General features: G+C 39.2%; 1 protein-coding gene across 4 annotated transcripts in view; it reads right to left on the bottom strand.

Moving 5' to 3' along the window:
* The window catches only part of LOC143683799 (sodium/glucose cotransporter 1-like), a 95701-nt gene that overhangs the window by 61296 nt on the left and 15026 nt on the right, over positions 1–19379 (bottom strand). For 3 of the 4 annotated variants that reach the window (XM_077160163.1, XM_077160162.1, XM_077160165.1), the window contains exons 3-6: positions 17708–17812; positions 16065–16124; positions 1823–1927; positions 93–198 (exon numbers count right to left, since the gene is read on the bottom strand). In XM_077160163.1, the coding sequence (XP_077016278.1) occupies positions 93–198; positions 1823–1927; positions 16065–16124; positions 17708–17812 (376 nt within the window). The remainder of the gene's footprint in view (positions 1–92; positions 199–1822; positions 1928–16064; positions 16125–17707; positions 17813–19379) is intronic. The other variant, XM_077160164.1, reaches the window with a different exon arrangement.

The following is a 19379-nucleotide window of genomic DNA, read 5'->3' as shown; positions in this document are numbered from 1 at the left end:
AGATCCCTGCCTCAAGATCTGCTAGGACTCTGCTAGGAAGGAGTAGGGCTTCTGTATCATTATAAGCCTCGGTGTGGTCAGGGTTAACTCACCTGTGATGGTATAAATGGAAGCAACTGCCAGCAAGGAAAGGATGGCCAGGTAAACGTCCAACCCCAAAACCAGTTTCATGAGCACAGTACCAGAGAAGATCTCCACCTAAAATGAGGATAAATTCAACAGGCTGCAGTTTGATTTCCAGCTGAACCGACAACATTCCCATCAAGAAACTGAGCTCAGAAGTCATCTGCAACATGTAACTGTGATTAATACATCCTTTCAACACTAGCGGACCCAACTTGGGTTAGGTCTACCCAAGTTTTGTTGGGCATGGAGGCTTGTGCCCCTCAAGGTCAACCAAGATTAGTTCTATTTGGGCTCAGATTAGTCCAATCAACCCAGTTACCACAATTAAGCCCTTTCCTCTCAGGAGCCTAAAAGGGGGTGGGAGGGTTAGGGCACTAAGAAATTTTCCTGTAGTTCTGCCATAGGCAAGGGCAAGGGGATGGCCTAAGACGTTGGCAAACTTCTGTAAATGGCCATAGGGTAATTACTATAGCCCGTCTAGGCCACACTCTATTTTTGTGGCATATTCTTCTTTCTTTCTTTGTTTTCTATAATCCTTTGTTTAAATCATTCTTAGTTCAAGGGCTGTACTAAGCAGACTACTGGCTGGATTTCCCTTTGAGCTCGATTTGCTGACCTCTTGCTTAATTCACTGAATTTGAAATCTGTGCATCATTTAACTGGCTAATCTCCTGCCTTAATTGTTATTCTGGTCCCTAAAGCTAATGACACAATGGTAGGAAGTTCTCCCAGCATTCACTAATCCATTTGTTTACTAAATGTTCATTGAGTACCAACCATGTGCAGATTCTAGAAAGGGTTCAGTGGGCACAGGGTTACCAAAACTAAGCCACTGTCCTCAAGGAGTTCACAGTTAATTAAGGAGACAGACCACAAAGTTGACAATTTCCATGCAGTGTGAGAAGTGATACTTGGTCATTCAAAGAATATTTGAGTGCTTGATGTGCTGAATATGCTCTCAGCCCTGTGGGTAAGAGGCAGGCAAGGCCCTTGGTCTCATAAAACTCAGGCTAAAGGGGAGAAGGCAGAAAATACGCAAGTAAGCAAATAAATGCCCCCATGTAATGATACGTGTTATGAATAGCATTAAACAGAACAACAGCATAGAGACTGTGTAGGTGTATCAGCCTGTCCAAGGTGATGTTTGAGTGGAAAGATGGGGAGTGAGCCGTGCAAAAATCTGGGGAAGAACACTACAAAGTACAGAGCGAGTGCAAAGAGCCTAAAACAGGAAGCAGCTTGATGGATGTGAGAAACACTGAGGCAGGCAGTGTGGCTAGATTATAGTGAGTAAGGGGGAGAGAATAATGAGGTAAGGCCAACGAGGTGGGGAGGACTAGAGAAGGACTCTCCTTAAAGGCCATGATGAGTCTGGGTTTTCTTGTTTAAGGGTAGTGGAAAACTCCTGGGCTGCTTTAAGTGGGAGAGTGACATAATCTAATGCTATGACACGGTGAGCCGAAGGTTCTCTGGGAACACAGAGGAGGGACCTGTAACCTCGCATGGCGAGGCAAAGAAGATGTCTCTGCCTTTTATTATTAAGCTGTTCTTTCTATTCTCTGGCTTACATAGCAAAGGCCAACAAGTAACTTATGGGGCTGCAGAGAAGGGAAGTCCATAAATCTAGCATAGTCCTGCCTATTGACTTTTTGTTGTTGCTGTTGTTCTTTCTTGGGCTGGCCTTTTCATGACTCACCGAGATCCTACTGAAAATATAGAAGAATAAAGTCAGAATAGAGAAGAAGAAATGGATCCGGCAGCCACCAAACCTCTTTCTCAAATATTCTGGCACTGTCACCACCTGCACAAGCAATAAGAAAAGTCACCATCAGACAGTGTGCTGGTTTGAGACTCTTAGTACCTAAAAAAGTTCCAGACCTACTGCTGGGTGGGACCTTTCGATTAGGTTATTTCCATGGAGATGTGACCCATCCAGTTGTGGGCGGGGTCTCCTGATTAGGTTGTTTCCATGGAGATGTGACCCCACCCAATTCAAGGTAGGTCTTAATCTGCTTACTGGAGTCCTTTAAGAGAGCAGACACAAACATCTCGGATGCTGGGAGACAGAAAGAAGCTCCGATAGGAGGTGACTAGAACCAGGAGCTGAAAGCAATGAAACCTGGGTGCAAAGGGCTAACAAACATCGCCATGTGCCTTTCCATGTGACAGAGAAACCTGGAACGCAATCAGCCTTTCCTGAGTGAATGTATCCTCTTGATGATGCCTTAATTTGGACATCTTCATGGCCTTTGAATTGTAACTTAATAAACCCCATTTATAAAAGCCAATCCATTCTGGTATATTGACAACAAGAGCAAGCCAAAACAGACAGTGTGCACCAGGAGAGGGAGACCCATGGGGACGAGCCTTGCTCAGAAAGTACTGGCTGTTACAGAGATGAGCTGTCTGGATCGACAGCCCCACTGATGATGGGAAAGGCAGGGAATAAAAGATGCAGGGTTACTGATTCTTGATTTGCAATACATGGCATCTGTTAAAGTGAGGGAAATATGAAAGGAGAAGCAATGTTACTGCCTTGGAGAAGCTTCCTGTGCAGACTGGGGAATGCAGGTGAAAATCAAGCTAATTGAAAATGTTTAATGATGACAAATCCCTTTCATGTAATAATCATAGAGCCTCATGACATACTGTAAATACAGAAAGTGCTCAAGGGTGACAAAGCTTAACTCAACAGCTCTCCAACTTGGTCCCCTGTATTAGCACTGCAAGTGTACGTGCTGGTACCCTAAACCAATTTTGTTCATTTCTACTTCCACCATCTTCAGCTGTGTGCACCACAAGGGCAGGGGCTATACCTTCTTTGCTCACTATATTGTGCTAGGCTAAAGCTAAGTGAATAAATAGTTGCTAAATGGATATGGCTGCACTTTCTGTCCGGAATATCCTCATCTTCTTCTCCACCTATTCAGCACATCTCTATTTTTTTAGTTCTAACTCAAATTCCAATACTGTTTTGTGGTTTTCAGTGCAGAAGTCTTTCAACTCCTTGGTTAAATTTATTCCTAGGCATTTATCTTTTACATGGTATTATAAATGGAATTGTTTCCTTAATTCTTCTTTGGACTTCTCATGTATAGAAACACAACTGATTTTTGCATATTCATCTTGTACCCTGAAACTCTGCTGAGTTCATTCATTAGCACCAGTAGTTTTCTTGTGGATTCTCTGATAATTTCTATATAAAGGATTATGTCATCTGCAAATACAAATAGTTTTACTTCTTCCTTTCCAATGTGGGTGTGCTTTTTATTTCTTTTTGCAATGTAATTTTATTTGAGATATAGTCATATACTATATAATCATCAAAAGCGTACAATCAGTGGTTCACAGAATCATATAGTTGTGCATTCATCACAATAAATTTTTGAACATTTTCATTACTCTAAAAAAAACACATATATAAGAATAAAAACAAAAATACAAAAGAACACCCAAAACATCCCATGCTCTTTATCCCCCCATTGTTAATTTATTTTTATTTTAAATAAATCTTTATCTGCTGTATACTAGATAAAGGGTGTGTCAGCCACGATGTTTTCACAATTACACAGTTACACTGTAAAAGCTCTATAGTTATACAATTGTCTTCAAGTATCAAGGCTGTTTACAGTTTGACAGTTTCAGGTATTTCCTTTTAGCTATTCAAATCCACTAAAAGCTAAAAAGGAACATCTATATACTGCATAAGAATAACCTCCAGGATGACCTCTTGACTTTATTTGAAGTTTCTCAGCCACTAAAAGTTTGTTTCACTTCTCTTCCCCCTTTTGGTCAAGAAAGCTTTCTCAATCCCTTGATGCCTGATCCTGGCTCATCCCTAGGAGTCATCCCACACTGACAGGGAGAATTATACCCCTGGGAATCCTGTCCCAGGTAGGGAGGAAGGGCAGTGGGTTCACCTGCCGAGTTGGCTTAGAGAGAGAGAGGCCATATGTGAGCAACAAAAGAGGTTCTCTGGGGGTGACTCTTAGGACTAATTTCTAAGTAGGCTTAGCCTATTTTTTGCAGGGATAAGTTTCACAGGGGCGACCCCCAAGGTCAAGGGCCCAGCCTATTAAATTGGTGGTTCCCAATGCTTGTGAGAATATCAAGAATTTCCCAGCTGGGTAAATTTAATATTTCAACATTTTTCCTCAGTCCCACAAGGAGGCTTTGCAAATACTTCTTGATTCTATGCCCAGATTACTCTGGAATGTATGAGGGCATCACACTAACCTGTACAAACCAGTAAGATCTCACACCCTATTTTAAGTTCAAATAAACTGACCATAAAAGAAAAATTAGATAGTGTGCTACAGAAAATATAAATTTTGCACCAAACAGACATATCTTCCTTTAGTCTCACACAGAAGGTGAAGTTTTGAAACAGTCAATATCATCCTTAACCATTTAGTCTGATTTACCTTAGTTCTAACCAGATCTGCTTCACTTCTATCTCTAACTGAATTCTGATCTCCTTTTTTAGCTTTTAAAACAGTTGCTGTTTGGGGTAATGCTGATTTTCAGAGCTGCAGAACTCAAGCTCCGAGTCTCAGTTGTCACACAGATACCCTTATTTCTTTTTCTTGCCTAGAACTGTCAGAGCAATGTTGAAGAGCAGTGGTGACTGGGCATCCTTGTCCTGTTCCTGATCTTGGGGGAAAGTGTCTAGTCTCTCATCATTGAGTATGTTAACTGCGGGTATTTCACATATGCCCATTATCATATTCAGGACATTCTTTTCCTGGTCCTAGTTTTCATCAAGAAGGGATGCTGGATTTTGTCAAATCCATTTTCTGTGTCAACTGAGATGATCATGCATTTTTCCTTCATTCTACTACTGTGGTATATTACATTAATTAGTTGAACAACCTTTGCATTTCTGGGATAGAGCCAACTTGATTGTAGAATTCTTTTAATGCGTTGTTGGATTTGGTTTGCTAGTATTTTGTTGAAGATTTTTGTATCTATATTTATAAGAGGTATTTGTCTGTAATTTTCTTCTCTTTGATGTTTTTATCAGGCTCGGGTATTAGGGTGATGTTGGTCTCATAGAATGAGTTAGGAAGAGCTTGCTTGTCTTCAATTCTTTAGAAGAGTTTGAGCAGGATTGGTGTTAAGTCTTCTTTAAATGTTTGGTAGAATTCAGCAGTGAAGCCTTTCAGTCTTGGACTTTTTTTTGTCATAAGGTTTATGATTACTGATTCAACCTCTTTACTTGTTATTGGTCTGTTGAGCTCTTCTATTTCTTTTTTTGATAAAAAAATATTTTTTTCCAGGGAAAAAATACCTTAGTTCAAGGAAGGCTGATAGGTAAGGAACACCTCTGTCAGCTGGTTGGTCATGTGGCTGGCATCTGCTGGTCCCTTCTGGGCTCCATTGCTTTCAGCTTCTGTTCCTGTGGGGGCTCCTCTCTTTGCTTCTGCAGGGCTGGCTTTCATCTCTTGGCTTCTTTTGACTCTCTCCAGGTCCTGGCTTCCTTAACATCTCATGGCGACATCTGCTGGGCTCCAAGCATCTCCAAACATCTTACCTGTTTTCCAAGTATCAGCATCTATGTCAGCTCTGCTCTGAAGTTTCTGTCAGCACTTTTGTTTCTGAGATTTCTCCAAAATGTTTCCTCTTTTATAGGATTTCAGTAAACTAAATTCTGCCCCTGAATGGGCAGAGTTATAGCTCCATCTAATTAAAAGTCACATCCACAATTGGGCACGTCTCATCTCTATGGAGGTGATTTAATAAAAAGTTTCTGCCCTACAATACTGAATTAGGATTAAAAGAAATGGCTGCCCCCACAAGACAGGATAAGGATTAAGACATGGCTTTTCTAGGTACATAATACTTTCAAACTGGCACACAGAAGTTGTGGGTTTAAAGAAAAATCATGCAGAAGATATTGAATTCCGATATATGCCTACCATTATTAACGCCTTGCATTAGTGTGGTACCCGTGTTACAACTGATGAAATATCATTAATATTATTATTGTATTATTAACTAGAGTTTACATTAAGGTTCACTATTTGTATTATACAGTCCTATGTTTGCTTTTAAAAACTTAATTCTAGTAACATATATAAAACCTGTCATTTCCCCTTTTAGCCACATTTAATATACAATTCAGTACATCTCACATTGCTGTGCTACTATCACCACTGTCCACTATTACGACTTTTCCATCACACTAAACAGAAACTTTGTACCAATTAAGCATTAAACTCATTTCTTCTTGAACCAATCTGTGTAACTTGTGTTTTTCTAGGAATTTTTCCATTTTATCTAGGTTATCTAATTTATTGGCATATAACTGTTCATAGTATCTTGTTATAATCCTTTTAATTTCTGTGGGTTTGGTAGTAACATCCCCTTAATGGCCTTAGAATTGTAAGCTAGCAACTTAATAATTTCCCCTTTTGAAAAGCCATTCCGTTTCTGGTATATTGCATTCTGAAAGCAATGCAAATGGGGGAACATGGAAAAAATACAGTCTCTTTAAATTTTTTCAATGATATGCCTCTTCAGGCTATGGAATTTTAAACACCAGTCAGCGTTTTAGTTTCCTTTGGCTGCTCAAGAAAATACACATGCAATGGTTCAGCTTCAACAATGGAAATTTATTTGCTCATGGTTTAGAGGCTAATAAAAAGTCCAAATCAAAGCATCATCAAGGCAGTCCTTTTTCCCTAAAGACACATTCTGGAGCTGGCTGCCTGTCACATGGCAAGGCACATGGTGGCCTCTTCTGGCCTCTCCCTTCTCTTCTGGGTTCCACTGATTCCAGCTCTGGCTGCTCCCTCTGTAGCTTTCTCTCCTGAATTTCATCCCACTAATAGGATCAAGTTCCATCCTTAACGAGGTAGGCAACACTTTAACTGAAGTAATCTCATCAAAGGTCCTATTTGTAATGCGTGCACAGCCACAGGAATGGATTTAAGTTTAAGAACATGTTTTTTCTGGGGACATACAGCTCCAAACTACCACAGTCACCCTCTGTGCTGGACCCCCAGTGATTAAAAGCAATGAATGGCAATCAAAACATACAACTCTGGTTGCTGCAGGACAAGGTCCTCACTGCTTACCTTGGCATTAGTAAGCCACACTAGGAATGTGGGCTGCAGTCCCTATGGCTGCCAGCCATGAGGATGGGGTATGGGGGGGGGGTGGCCACCATGCAAAAGGTGAAATTCACCAAAACTACTAGACTCTTCATCCATTCCTCCCTGGGCCATACAAGCATTCTACTAGACTCCAGAGTTACGGCCAGCTTGACAGTCATTTCATTGGAGGGACTGATTCCTGGAGCTTCTCATTCTGCATCTTTCCCCCAAACACCTAAAGCTTTTATTATTTTCACCTGTCATTTGGCCCTTAATAAACTACTACCTTACATGGCTCACTTTCTTATACGGTACTAAGCTTCTCATTATACTCACTAATTAAACAACATATGTGTGGTAGTTAGGTTCAGGTGTCAACTTGGTTAGGTAAAGGTGCCTAGTTCTATTGCTGCGGACATGAGCCAACGGCATGTGAACCTCATCTGCTGCTGATTACACCTGCAGTTGGTAGGAGGCATGCCTGCTGCAATGAATGATGTTTGATTTAACTGGCTGGTGCTTAAATGAGAGAGCTCTACCTAGCACAGCCCAAGTAGCTCAACATACCTCATCTCAGCACTCGCAGCTCCTCCCAGGCGTGTGAAGATACAGAAAGGAAACAACCCCAGGGAAAGCTGTTGGAACTCACAGGCCTGGAGAAAAGGCCAGCAGAGATCGCCCTGTGCCTTCCCACGTAAGAAAGAACCTCAGTGGAAAGTTAGCTGCCTTTCCTCTGGAGAACTATACGTTAAATAAATAAATCTCCTTTTATTGAAAGCCAATCTGTCTCTGGTGTGTTGCATTCTGGCAGCTAGCAAACTAGAACAATATGGAAATTATCCAGACTAGGGCCAGGAAATAGTGAGGAGCTCAGTGAAAACCTGCTGATGCTCTCGCCATCCCAATCACTCTGCCTCTGACACAGCAAACAGATGAACATACAGACATAGCAGGTGCTCAGTAAACTTCATGAATGCTCAAGCACATTTCTCCAAATTATCCTTAAAACAGGGGCTCATCTAATATTGGAGTTATTGCAAGGTTTCCTTATTATGGGGCACCTTCCCAATCACTTTAAAAGCCAAATACTGTTTAGACCTTAACCCCCTCAATGAATGCTAGTTTTAGATGTTGAAACGATGAAACCAGCAAACAAAAAGTCAAAGACATTTAACGGTTTTAGTAATTTTGGGGGGATTAAGGCTTCACAAATGCAGATGTTCTATATCACAGCAAATAAGATGTTCTATATCACAGCAAATAAGCTTTTCACATTTTTATGCCCTTTTATTTATATTTTGTTTTTAATTGTATCTTTAAATAAAATATATTCACTGTATAATCTCATTTATAATTTTTATTTATAAATTTAGTTCATTTATAATTTTTTAACAGATTTATTGAGGCATTAACTTACACATAGTAAACGTCTCCCACTTAAAAAGTGTACAGTTTAATGAACTTGTGGAAATGCATGCAGTTCTGTAATTCTATCACACACAAGAAATAAAGCTTTTGCACTGCCCAGAAACAAAGCTTTTGCATCGCCCTACAAAGCTGACCGGGGCTTGCAACCAATACGTTCACCCCATCCTTGGTCCCAGACAACCAATGTGAACTTTCTGTCACCCAAGATTTGCTTTTTCTAGAATTTCAAATAAGCGGAATCATACAGTGTGTAGTTTATTTTCCAGCTTCTTTCAATGGGCTTGATGTCACCCATGCTGTTGCTTGATTCCTTTTTGATGCTGAGTAGTAATACTGCATTACATTTTGTTCATCCATTTCCCAATGGATATTTGTATCTTCCCCAGGTTTGGCCATTATGAATAAAACTGCTATGATCTTTCCCACCCAAAACTGTGTGTAGACACGTTTTCATTTCTTGGGTAAATACCTAGTGACAGAATGGCTAGGTCAGAAGGTTTGTTTAACTTGTTAAGAAATTGTTTTACAAAGTTGCTCTCCCATTTTGCATCTCCCAAGAAAAACATGAGAGTCCTACTTTCACCACAGCCTCTCCAAAACTTGGCAGTGTTAGTCTTTTGAAATTTAGGTATTCTAATAAGTGTCCAGTGGCATCTTGTTTTAATTAGCATTTTCCTAATGACTAATGGTTCTGAACAATTTTTTTATGTGCTTTTGATATTTGCATATATTCTTTGGTGAAATGTTTATTCCAAATTTTTTTGTTATTGGGTTATGAGTTTTTACGATTACATTCTGGATATAAGTATTTTATGGCAAACACAAATACAATAATTTCCTCCTGCTCTCTAGTTCGACTTTTCATTTTCTCTACAACATCTTTTGAAGGGCAAAAGTTTTAAATTCTGATGAGGTACAATTTATCAATTTCTTTCCTGGATGGTTTGTGCTCTTTATGTCCTACTTAAGAAATTTTTTGCCAAATCCAATCACCTCCGTGATCACTTCTGAGCAAGAGAAGTTTTTTTTTCTTTTGTTTTAGGCATTTTGAATATGTCTTTCTATTGTTTTCTGGCTGTTGGGAATTAAATCGTGCACCAAACACAAGGATGTTCAGGTCTCAATCCCTGGTCCAGTGGGTGTGAACCCATTAGGACCTTTGAATATGCTACTCGTTAAAGTGTTACTAAACTGAATGGGGTGGGCCTTAATACAGCCTTATAAGGCTGGAGTCCTTATAGCAACAGAGAGAAGCCAGGGGAAAAGCAAGAAGCTGAAACTCAGTGGAGCCCAGAAAATGGAAGAGAAAGGAAAAGACGCTGTCAGGTGTGCGGCCATGTGACAGAAAAGCCAAGGAACCCCAAATATTGCTGGCCAGCCAGAAGATACAGACCCCAGGAGGAAGCAAGCCTTCTAGCCTCTGGAACTATGAGCCAATAAATTCCTATTGCTTAAGCAATCCATTGTATGGTATTTGTTTTAGCAGCTAGGAAATGAAAATAGTTTTAGCTCATGAACTGGGCTTTGTCTGACCACCAAGAAGGGCAGAAGCCACACTCCATTATCAATCAGAAGTGGTACACATGAGATCAGGCTTAAGAAGCCTCTGAAGGCATGCATAGGTTACACAAGGAAGTGACCCCAACACCCATGACCTTCCCTCTCTTGACACATTGCATTCTCTTCCCCAGCATTACAGTCCCTTTTGGGGACTTCCCTGAAGGACAGTGCTGAAGGGAAATCCTCCCTGTGGGTGGAACTTTAAGCAAGTGCACCTGGTTTTTTGCTTGGAAGGAGAAATGGACAGAGGTGCATATGTATACTGATTCGTGGGCTGTGGTCATTGGTTTGGCTGGATGGTCAGGTACTTGGAAGGAACCTGATTGGAAAACCAGTGACCAAGAGGTCTGGGGAAGAGTCTGTGGATAGACCCTTCTGAATGGGTGAAAAACATGAAGATATTTGTGTTCCATATGAATGCTCACAGAGGGTGACTTCAGCAGAGTAGGATTTTAATAATTAAGTAGATAAGATGACCCATTCTGTGAATACAAGTCATCCTCTTTCTACAACCACTCCTGCTATTGCTCAATGGGTTCATGAACAAAGTGGGCATGGTGGTAGAGATGGACATGACGCATGGGCTCAGCAACATGGACTTCCACTCATTTAGGCTGACCTGGGCTGCAGCCACTGCTGAGAGCCCAACCAATATGGCACCATATCCTGAGGTGATAAGCCTGCTACCTGCTGGCAGGTTGATTACATTGGGCCATTTCCACAATGGAAAGGGCAGTGATTTGCTTTAACCTGAATAGACACATACTCCAGATATGGTTTTGCCTTCTGTATGCACAATGCTTCTGCCAAAACTTCTATCCTTGGACTTACAGAATGCCTTATCCACTGACATGTTATTTCATGCAGCATAGCTTTGATCAAGGAACCCACTTCAAGGCAAATGAAGTGCAGGAATGGGCATATGCTGATAGAATTCACTGTTTTGACCATGTTCTCTATCATCCTGAAGAAGCTGAACTGACAGAACATTGGAATGGCTTTTTTTTTTTTTTGGTTGTGAGGGTTTTTTTTAATTAATTAAAAAAATTAACAACAAACAAAACATTAAGATATCATTCCATTGTACATATACAATCAGTAATTCTTAATATATCACATAGTTGTATATTCATCATTTCTTAGAACATTTGCATCGATTTAGAAAAAGAAATAAAAAGACAACAGAAAAAGAAATAAAACGATAACAGAGAAAAAAAGATTATACATACCACACCCCTTACCCCTCGCTTTCATTTATCACTAGCCTTTCAAACTAAATTTATTTTAACATTTGTTCCCCCTATTATTTATTTTTATTACATATGTTCTACTCCTCTGTTGATATAGTAGATAAAAGGAGCATCAGACACAAGGTTTTCACATTCACACAGTCTCACTGTGAAAGCTATATCATTGTTCAATCATCATCAAGAAACATGGCTACTGGAACACAGCTCCACAATTTCAGGCAGTTCCCTCCAGCCTCTCCGCTACATCTTGAACAACACGGTGATATCTACTTAATGCGTAAGAATAACCTCCAGGATAACCTCTCGACTCTGTTTGGAATCTCTCAGCCATTGACACTTAGTCTCATTTCACTCTTCCCCCTTTGGTAGAGAAGGTTCTCTCAATTTCTTGATGTTAATTCTCAACTCATTCCAGGGTTTTTCTCAGTCCCTTGATGCTGAGTCTCAGCTCATTCCAGGATCTCTGTCCCACATTGTAAGGAAGGTCCACACCCCTGGGAGTGATGTCCCATGCAGACAGGGGGAGGGTGCTGAGACTGCTTGTCATGTTGGCTGGAGAGAGAGAGGCCACATCTGAGCAACAAAAGAGGCTCTCTTGGGGGTGACTCTTAGGACTAAATTTTAAGTAGACTTGACCTATCCTTTGTGGGGTTAAGTTTCATATGAACAAACCCCAAGACTGGGGGCTCAGCCTATAGCTTTGGTTGTCCACACTGCTTGTTGAGAATATCAAGAATTCAACTTGGGGAAGTTGAATTTCTCCCCGCTCTCACCATTCCCCAAAGGGGGCTTGCAAATACTTTTCACTCACTGCTCAAATCACTCTGGGATTCATTGGGGCATCACTTTGGACAAAGCAACAAAATCTCATGTCCTACCTGAGATTCCAAGTACTTATGACATTCAATCAAACTATCTACATAAGTTATATTAGGAAATGCTCTAATCAAAATATAAATTTTGTAACAAATAAATATTTTTTGCTTTAGTCTCACACATAAGGTGCCATTTTAAAATATTAATTACCATCTATTTTGAGCACCCTGAAATAATGACATTCCTTTGTTCTTTCTCATGCAAAAACATTTTTAAAATTTGTACATTATACATTTCACTGTTATTATACACTCCAGGCATGGAATGGCCTTTTGAAGACTCAATTACTGGGTGGTAATACTTTGCAGGGCTGGGGCAATGTTCTCCAGGAGGTTATATGTGCTCTACATCAGCTTCTACTCATTGGTACAATTTCTCCCATAGCTAGAATTCATGGATCTGGGAGTTAAGGGGTGGAAATAGAGCAGTATCACTCACTATTAATGTCCATGATCCACTAGAAAAATTTTTGCTTTCTGTCCCTGCAACTTTAAGTTCTGATGCTCTATAGGTCTTAGTTCCAAAAGGAGGAATGGTACTACCAGGAAACACCACAATGATTCAATTGAACTGGAAGTTAAGACTGCTACCTGGCCACTTTTGACTCCTGACTCTGAATCAAGAGGCAAAGGGAATTACTGTATTGGCTGGAGTGACTGGTTCTGATTATCAAGAGGAAATAGGACTGAAACTACACAGCGGAGGTAAAGAAGAGTATGCCTGGAATTCAGGATATCCCCTAGAATGTCTCTTAGCACTACGATACTCTGTGATTAAAGTCAATGGAAAACTGTCCTGTCCAACCTAGGCAGGACTACCAAAGGCCCAGAAATGTGAGGAATGAAGGTTTGGGCCATCACACCAGGCAAAGAACCAAGACCACCTGAAGTACTTGCTAAGGGTAAAGAAAATATGGAATGGATAATAGAAGGTAGTGATAAATACATGCTATGACCACATGACCAATTACACAGTCACAGGAATAAGGACTGTAATGGTTATGAGTTCTTCCTTGATTTGTTATGAATATGTTTGTATACAAACATAAAACAAATCTTTTCCTTTCCTATGTTATCCCCTTATCATATAACATAAGTTCTATTAACTTTACATCACAGTATTTAAGTTATAGGATATCAAGCTTAATATTGCCTAAGGAGTTGCATCCTCTTCTAAAAGGGATGGTCCATTTCCCATTACTTTACTCAGGACGGCTGAATGATGTTAGGTGAAGTATGCCTGTTATTGTTTTTATTTAGAGATTAAGTATGGATAAGGAGATGTACCTAGGTTGACAAGGGGTAGACTGCGATGGTTAAGCTCATGTGTCAGGTTGGCTAGGTGATGGTGGGTGGTTGTTCAGACAAGCAAGCACAGGCCTGATTGTTCCTATGAGGATATTTTGTGGATTTAATTATTGGTCAGCTGACTGCATCAATTACATCTACAATCAACAAAGGAGATTGCCTTCAGCAGTGAGAGAAGCCTCATTCAGTCAGCTGAAGGCCTTAAAGGGAGAACTGATGATTTCAGCAGTCAGAAAGAAGTTCTATCTATGCTTCAACCAGCCAGCTATCCTGGGGATTCTCTGAAACCCTAACTGGAGAGCCTGGCTTGTGAGCCTGACTAATAACACCATTCCTGATTAGAACTCATCCATTATTTGCATCACTGTTGCCTTGCTGGCAATGTGTTAATTTTCTTTTACTACTCTCCAAGACTTTCTCTTTACATTTGGCTTTCAGCAGTATGAATATGATGTACCTAGGTGTTGTTTTCCTACTTAGAGTTTGTTGAGACTCTTGAATCTGTAAATTAACATTTTTCCACCAAATTTGGGAAATTTTTTTAGCCATTATTATTTCATTTTTTCTGCCTCCTCCTCTCTCTCTTTTGTTTCTGGGACTCTAATTGCATATATGTGGGACTACTTGAGACACCACAGACTTCCTTCTTCAATTATTTTCTCTCTGCTGTTTATCCTGGGTAATTCTTACTGATTATCTTCAGGTTCACTAATTCTTTCATCAGTCATCTTAAAGAGGCTGGTGATCCCCTCTTGTGTGTTTTTAAAATTTCAGTTACTGTGATTTCAGGTCTAGATTTTGCATTTGGTACTTTTTTTATAGTTCTCTCTTTCTGAGAGGCCCTTTTTGTTCATTCATTAATACCACATTTTCCTTTAATTCTTTGAACACATTTATAACAGCAGCTTTCAGATCTCTGTCTTTTAAGTCAGCATCTGGGACCACTCAGAGTCAGTTTCTATTTATTTCCCCTCTACCCCAAGTGTGGGTCACATTTTTTCATTTCTTTGGGTCTAGTACTACTTGGATGAAAACTGGCCATTATAAATAACACATGGTGGCACTTTGGAATCTGTTTTGTTCTTCTGAGGATTGCTGTTTCTTGTTTTGGTAGGCAATTAACTTTCATGGACTCAAACTCTGTCACCCCTACTCCACACCCTGGGTGTAGCAGCTGGTGTGTCTGCTTGTTTTTTTTGGCTTCTAGCTGGTCCTATTTTAGCCTGGCCCTCTGGGGCTTTTTCCTACACCTGTGTAGTTTGGAAGTTAGCCAAGGATTTGGGTAGCGTTTATATGCAGACTAGGGGGTTAACCCTCTCTTTGGTTCCCTTGTTTCCTGGACTCCCTACCTAAATTTCTAGTTGCTTTTCCGGCTCTCAGTTCTGTCCTCTGATGCCTTAAATCAGTAAGCCTTCTGCTTCCCACTGTCCACATTGTGTGTGCGCTGGGGAAGGTACTCGGTCAAAGGCAAGTAAACTCACAAATCTCAGCAGGTGCAGCTCTGTCTTTCCGGGATAGAATCCCCTATAGGTTCTCTTTGCTGTTGGCTGGGCCCCCTTGGGTCTTATGCATGCATGCATACTTTATTGGTCACTCAGAGATTTGTGCTTTTTGTATCATCTTTCAAAATCCTTCTCTATCCCAAGGACATAAAGATAGTCTATACTTTCTTCTAAGAGTTTTCTAAAAATTGTACCTCTCCCATTTATAACTTTACTCAATCTAAAATGATTTTTGTGTAGAGTAGGGATCCAATTTTATTTTATTTGGACGTATAATCTCACAGGCTCTCCTTTCCCGAGTGATCTGCAATGCCATCAATGTCATAAGTCAAGTGTCCACATGAGTCTACACTTCAGTTTTTCCACTCCTCCACTTGCCAATGGGTTTATCCCTGTGTTGAAAACCTAGACTTGTAATTACTACAGCTGTACAGTAAGTCTTGGTATTTGGTAAGGCAAGTCCTTCTAATTATTCGTGGATAGTATCTTTGCTATCTTTTGCTTTTCTACACACATTTTAGAATCAGCTCGTCAAGTTGCTCAAAATCCTTGTTTGGATTTTGTTTGGAATTATATTTCAGGTACAGATCAGTCTGGAGAGAACTAACATCTTTAGGACACTGATTCTTCCAAACTTTCACACAGTTGTTCATTTAATTTAGCTAGGTCTTATTTTTCCATAAAATTCAAAATATTTTACATAAAAGGCTTCAGAGGTAAACTGAAATGCAGAGAAAAGCAGTCTGTTTGGGCAGCACAGAGTGCTGTGTTTCAGGTATTTCTCAGGATCTTGAGGAAGCCAGTGCAAGGATCAAAAGACTGAGAAGTGTAACATCCTTCGGAATGCTTTTAGTATACATGTGATATTTGTAAGAAAAAGCAGTACAGAGAATAGAGTAACTTATAATGGACACTCACCCCAGCTTTAATGTAAATGGGAACAAATATCCAGCCAACAAGATAGAGCAGAAACACAGCCTGAAATCAAAATAAGAAAAATTAAATCAGGGTCCCCACTAGGCCAAGATTTTAAATGAAATGCGAACTCAATTACCTCCTGCATTGAGCCTAACAAATGTATCCCTACGGGGACCTCACAAACAAAAGCCCAAACATGCACTTTCCAGCATAGTGAACTTACTACATGGCCACATGTTCTTTGCCTAAAAAAGGGCACATTATTAATGGGGGGAGGGGTATCTAATTAAGCCTATTTTAACTTAAGGTATTAATTTTTTATGTGTTTTTTGTTTGTTTTCATTTTTTTTTAAACATAACAACATACAAACATGAATATTCTTAACATACAAGCATTCCATTCTTGGTATATAGTCAATAATTCACAATATCATCATATAGTTGTATATTCATCAGCATGATCATTTCTTAGAACAGTTGCATCATTCAGAAAAAGAAATAAAAAGAAAAAAATTCATACATGCCATACCCCTTACCCCTCCCTCTGACTGCTAGTATTTCCATCTACCCAATATATTTTAGTCTTTCTTTCCCTTATTTTTTTCTATACCCCTTACCACACCCTTTCATTGATCATTAGCATTTCAATCTACTAAATTTATTTTAACATTTGTTCCCCTTATTATTTATCTTTAATCCATATGTTATTTTTTGCCTACTTCCATATAGGAATGAAGGTGGCTTATAATGCAATTTTTAAGACAGTTAAATCAAATATTAAAAAAAGAAAAACAAGAAAACACTCAGGGAAAAGGAAGAGAAACCATACCAAAATTTTACACAAATTATTGAAATTATGTACTAAATGTGCTTCTGGCTTTCTCCACGAAGAAAGGGTAAGATGAGTTGGATATATAAAGAAAAGAAATACTAGTGAATTGTGAGATGTAAATGATGGTGAAGACCAGGCTTTTCATTGGGTTTGGAACTGACTTTGCCGGAAGCAGTCTTTGTTTTTTGGAGTGTACAGAAGGAAAGACGGGACTCAAAAAGGCATGGAGCTTTCTGATTTAGCAAAACTAGCTAGATGATTTATACAGAGAAAAGTAAATTAACCCAGACTAAAACACTCGTTTATAACTTAGGTGAACAAATTCCATGCCTTACAACAAATTAAACAGATCAAATAAATAATCCAATATTTTATAAGGTTTATTGTTGAAACCTGAGATTAATCAGGAGTTTTGTTCTAACTAGCTGTGTATCTTAAAGTGCTTGGTTGAACCCATTCTCAACATGTGCTGAAACAGATAGAGCATATACACACATATGTACATATACAGATAAATATTTAAACTTTAATACAATCTTTTCCCTACCTGACTGGTCTTCTAATAACAGTTCTTTGTTCACTGTATTCCCTTGGTCCCGGGAATGTAAATATTCTCTGTAAACATTACCTTACTGAGAAGAATGAAAACCAGCACAGTCCTTGTGAGAAACCAATGACTTGGTCTTATCTCTGTTGACTTTACAAGAAGTCCTAAATATTTTCCCTAGGTTCAAATCAACTTTTATGTTTATGAGTTGCATTTGGACTTTGAGAAAGGAGGAGGTTAGCTGTTGCAGAAGGCATCACTTACATTCCACTCGAAGGCCCCAACAGCAATCCCTGAAGATGCTCCTTTCCCAGCCATGTCCATAAAGTGGCTACTGCCAAAACTCGAGGCAAAAAGAGAAGCACCCATCTGAAAATCAAAAGCTGATTACATACCAGAACTCTTATTCAACTCCTAGAACTCATTTTCAGAAATTCATATTTATAATGAGGTTCACAAATTCCTGGGTAGAAGTCCCACTTGCGTTTCCTCTATGCAACCCCTAACTATGAATTAGAAGCCAAATAAAGATGGAGAAAGTGAAAACATAGAATTCTTATGCTGCCACCCCTCCACATGCTCTCTTGATACACCCGTAATTTCCCTCTGCAGAAACATTAGCTGGAGTGCGATTCGTCATCATCTGAAATAACAAAAGGAATGAAAACAATCCAAATGATCATCTACAACAATTAATAAACTAAGATACATGAATATAATGAAATATAAATAGCATATAAAAAGAATAAGGCAGCTCTATTAAGTGATTAAAATAAGGTAAACAATATGTATAGTATAATCTCATTCAAAATTTTTGCATGCATACCACACACACATATATGTACACACATGCTTTGGGAGTGATTCTGGCAGTATATAAAACAAAATACTTCTGAGGATTGGCAACATGGTTATGGGAATGGAGTAACTCCCATTTACGGGAGTAACCATTCCCATAAATGTAAAGTTCTATACTCAGACTATACTTTCTTTGTTTCTTTTACAACTGATGTCTGTTAACTCACAAAGTAAAAAATCACAGAGGTTAAGGTATCAGTGACTAAGAGAGTTCAGAGTTGAGAGGCTATTCTGGAGGTCACTCTTATGCAAGCTTCAGTTAGACATTGCTACCTGTCATAACTTACCAGTTTCCAACCAAAACCATTTCAGCCAATCCTAAAGAACACCATTATATAAGATTTATAAGATATATAAGCATTATATAAGATTCTGCAAAAGTTCCGTGTACTAGGTAACTTTCCAGAAACCTAAAACCTCTAGGTGGGTCCAAGGAACAGATAAGTCCCGAAATATAGAGGGCCCAGCCTCTCCAGAACATCAGCTAGCTCCATCTCCCTACCCCATATTACTGACAGCTCCTTCCAACTTTTTTTTCTAACATGAAAAAGTTAGAATGGGCATAGCCCAAATATCCCTAAAGAGTGGGAACAAGATCAAGGAGATGGCAGAGTTATAGACAGAAGGTAGGGATTAATGAATTAGTATGATTGCTGAATCATTATATTGATATTTCTTTTATTCTCCAATATCTCAGAGCAGATAGAAGTAAAAACCTAAAATTGTGGAATTGTAACCTATACCAAACTCTGAAATCTGTTCTACAACTAATTGTGGTGCTGTGCTTTGAAATGTATTGCTTTTTTGTACATATGTTATCTTTCACAAAAAAGAAAAAAAGTCGATTGTGATGATAAAAAAATATTTATATTCCTTCTAGCCTCCTATGTTCTGAAGCAGCTAGAAGGCAAAATCTGAGATGATGATATAGGAGCCCATGACAAACTCTGGGATTTGTCCTGTAACTACTTGTTGAAGAATGCTTTGAAAACTATTGCTTTTTTCTTTCTTTGTTTGGTATATGTTTGTATATGCTTTGTATTTGTATACAATAAAAAAGGTTTAAAAAAATCACAGA

The sequence above is a fragment of the Tamandua tetradactyla genome, chromosome 5 (assembly GCF_023851605.1).
Source record: "Tamandua tetradactyla isolate mTamTet1 chromosome 5, mTamTet1.pri, whole genome shotgun sequence".
Classification (NCBI taxonomy): domain Eukaryota; kingdom Metazoa; phylum Chordata; class Mammalia; order Pilosa; family Myrmecophagidae; genus Tamandua; species Tamandua tetradactyla.
The sequence above is the reverse complement of the archived record's forward strand: the minus strand, read 5'-3'. Positions and strand labels throughout refer to the sequence as shown.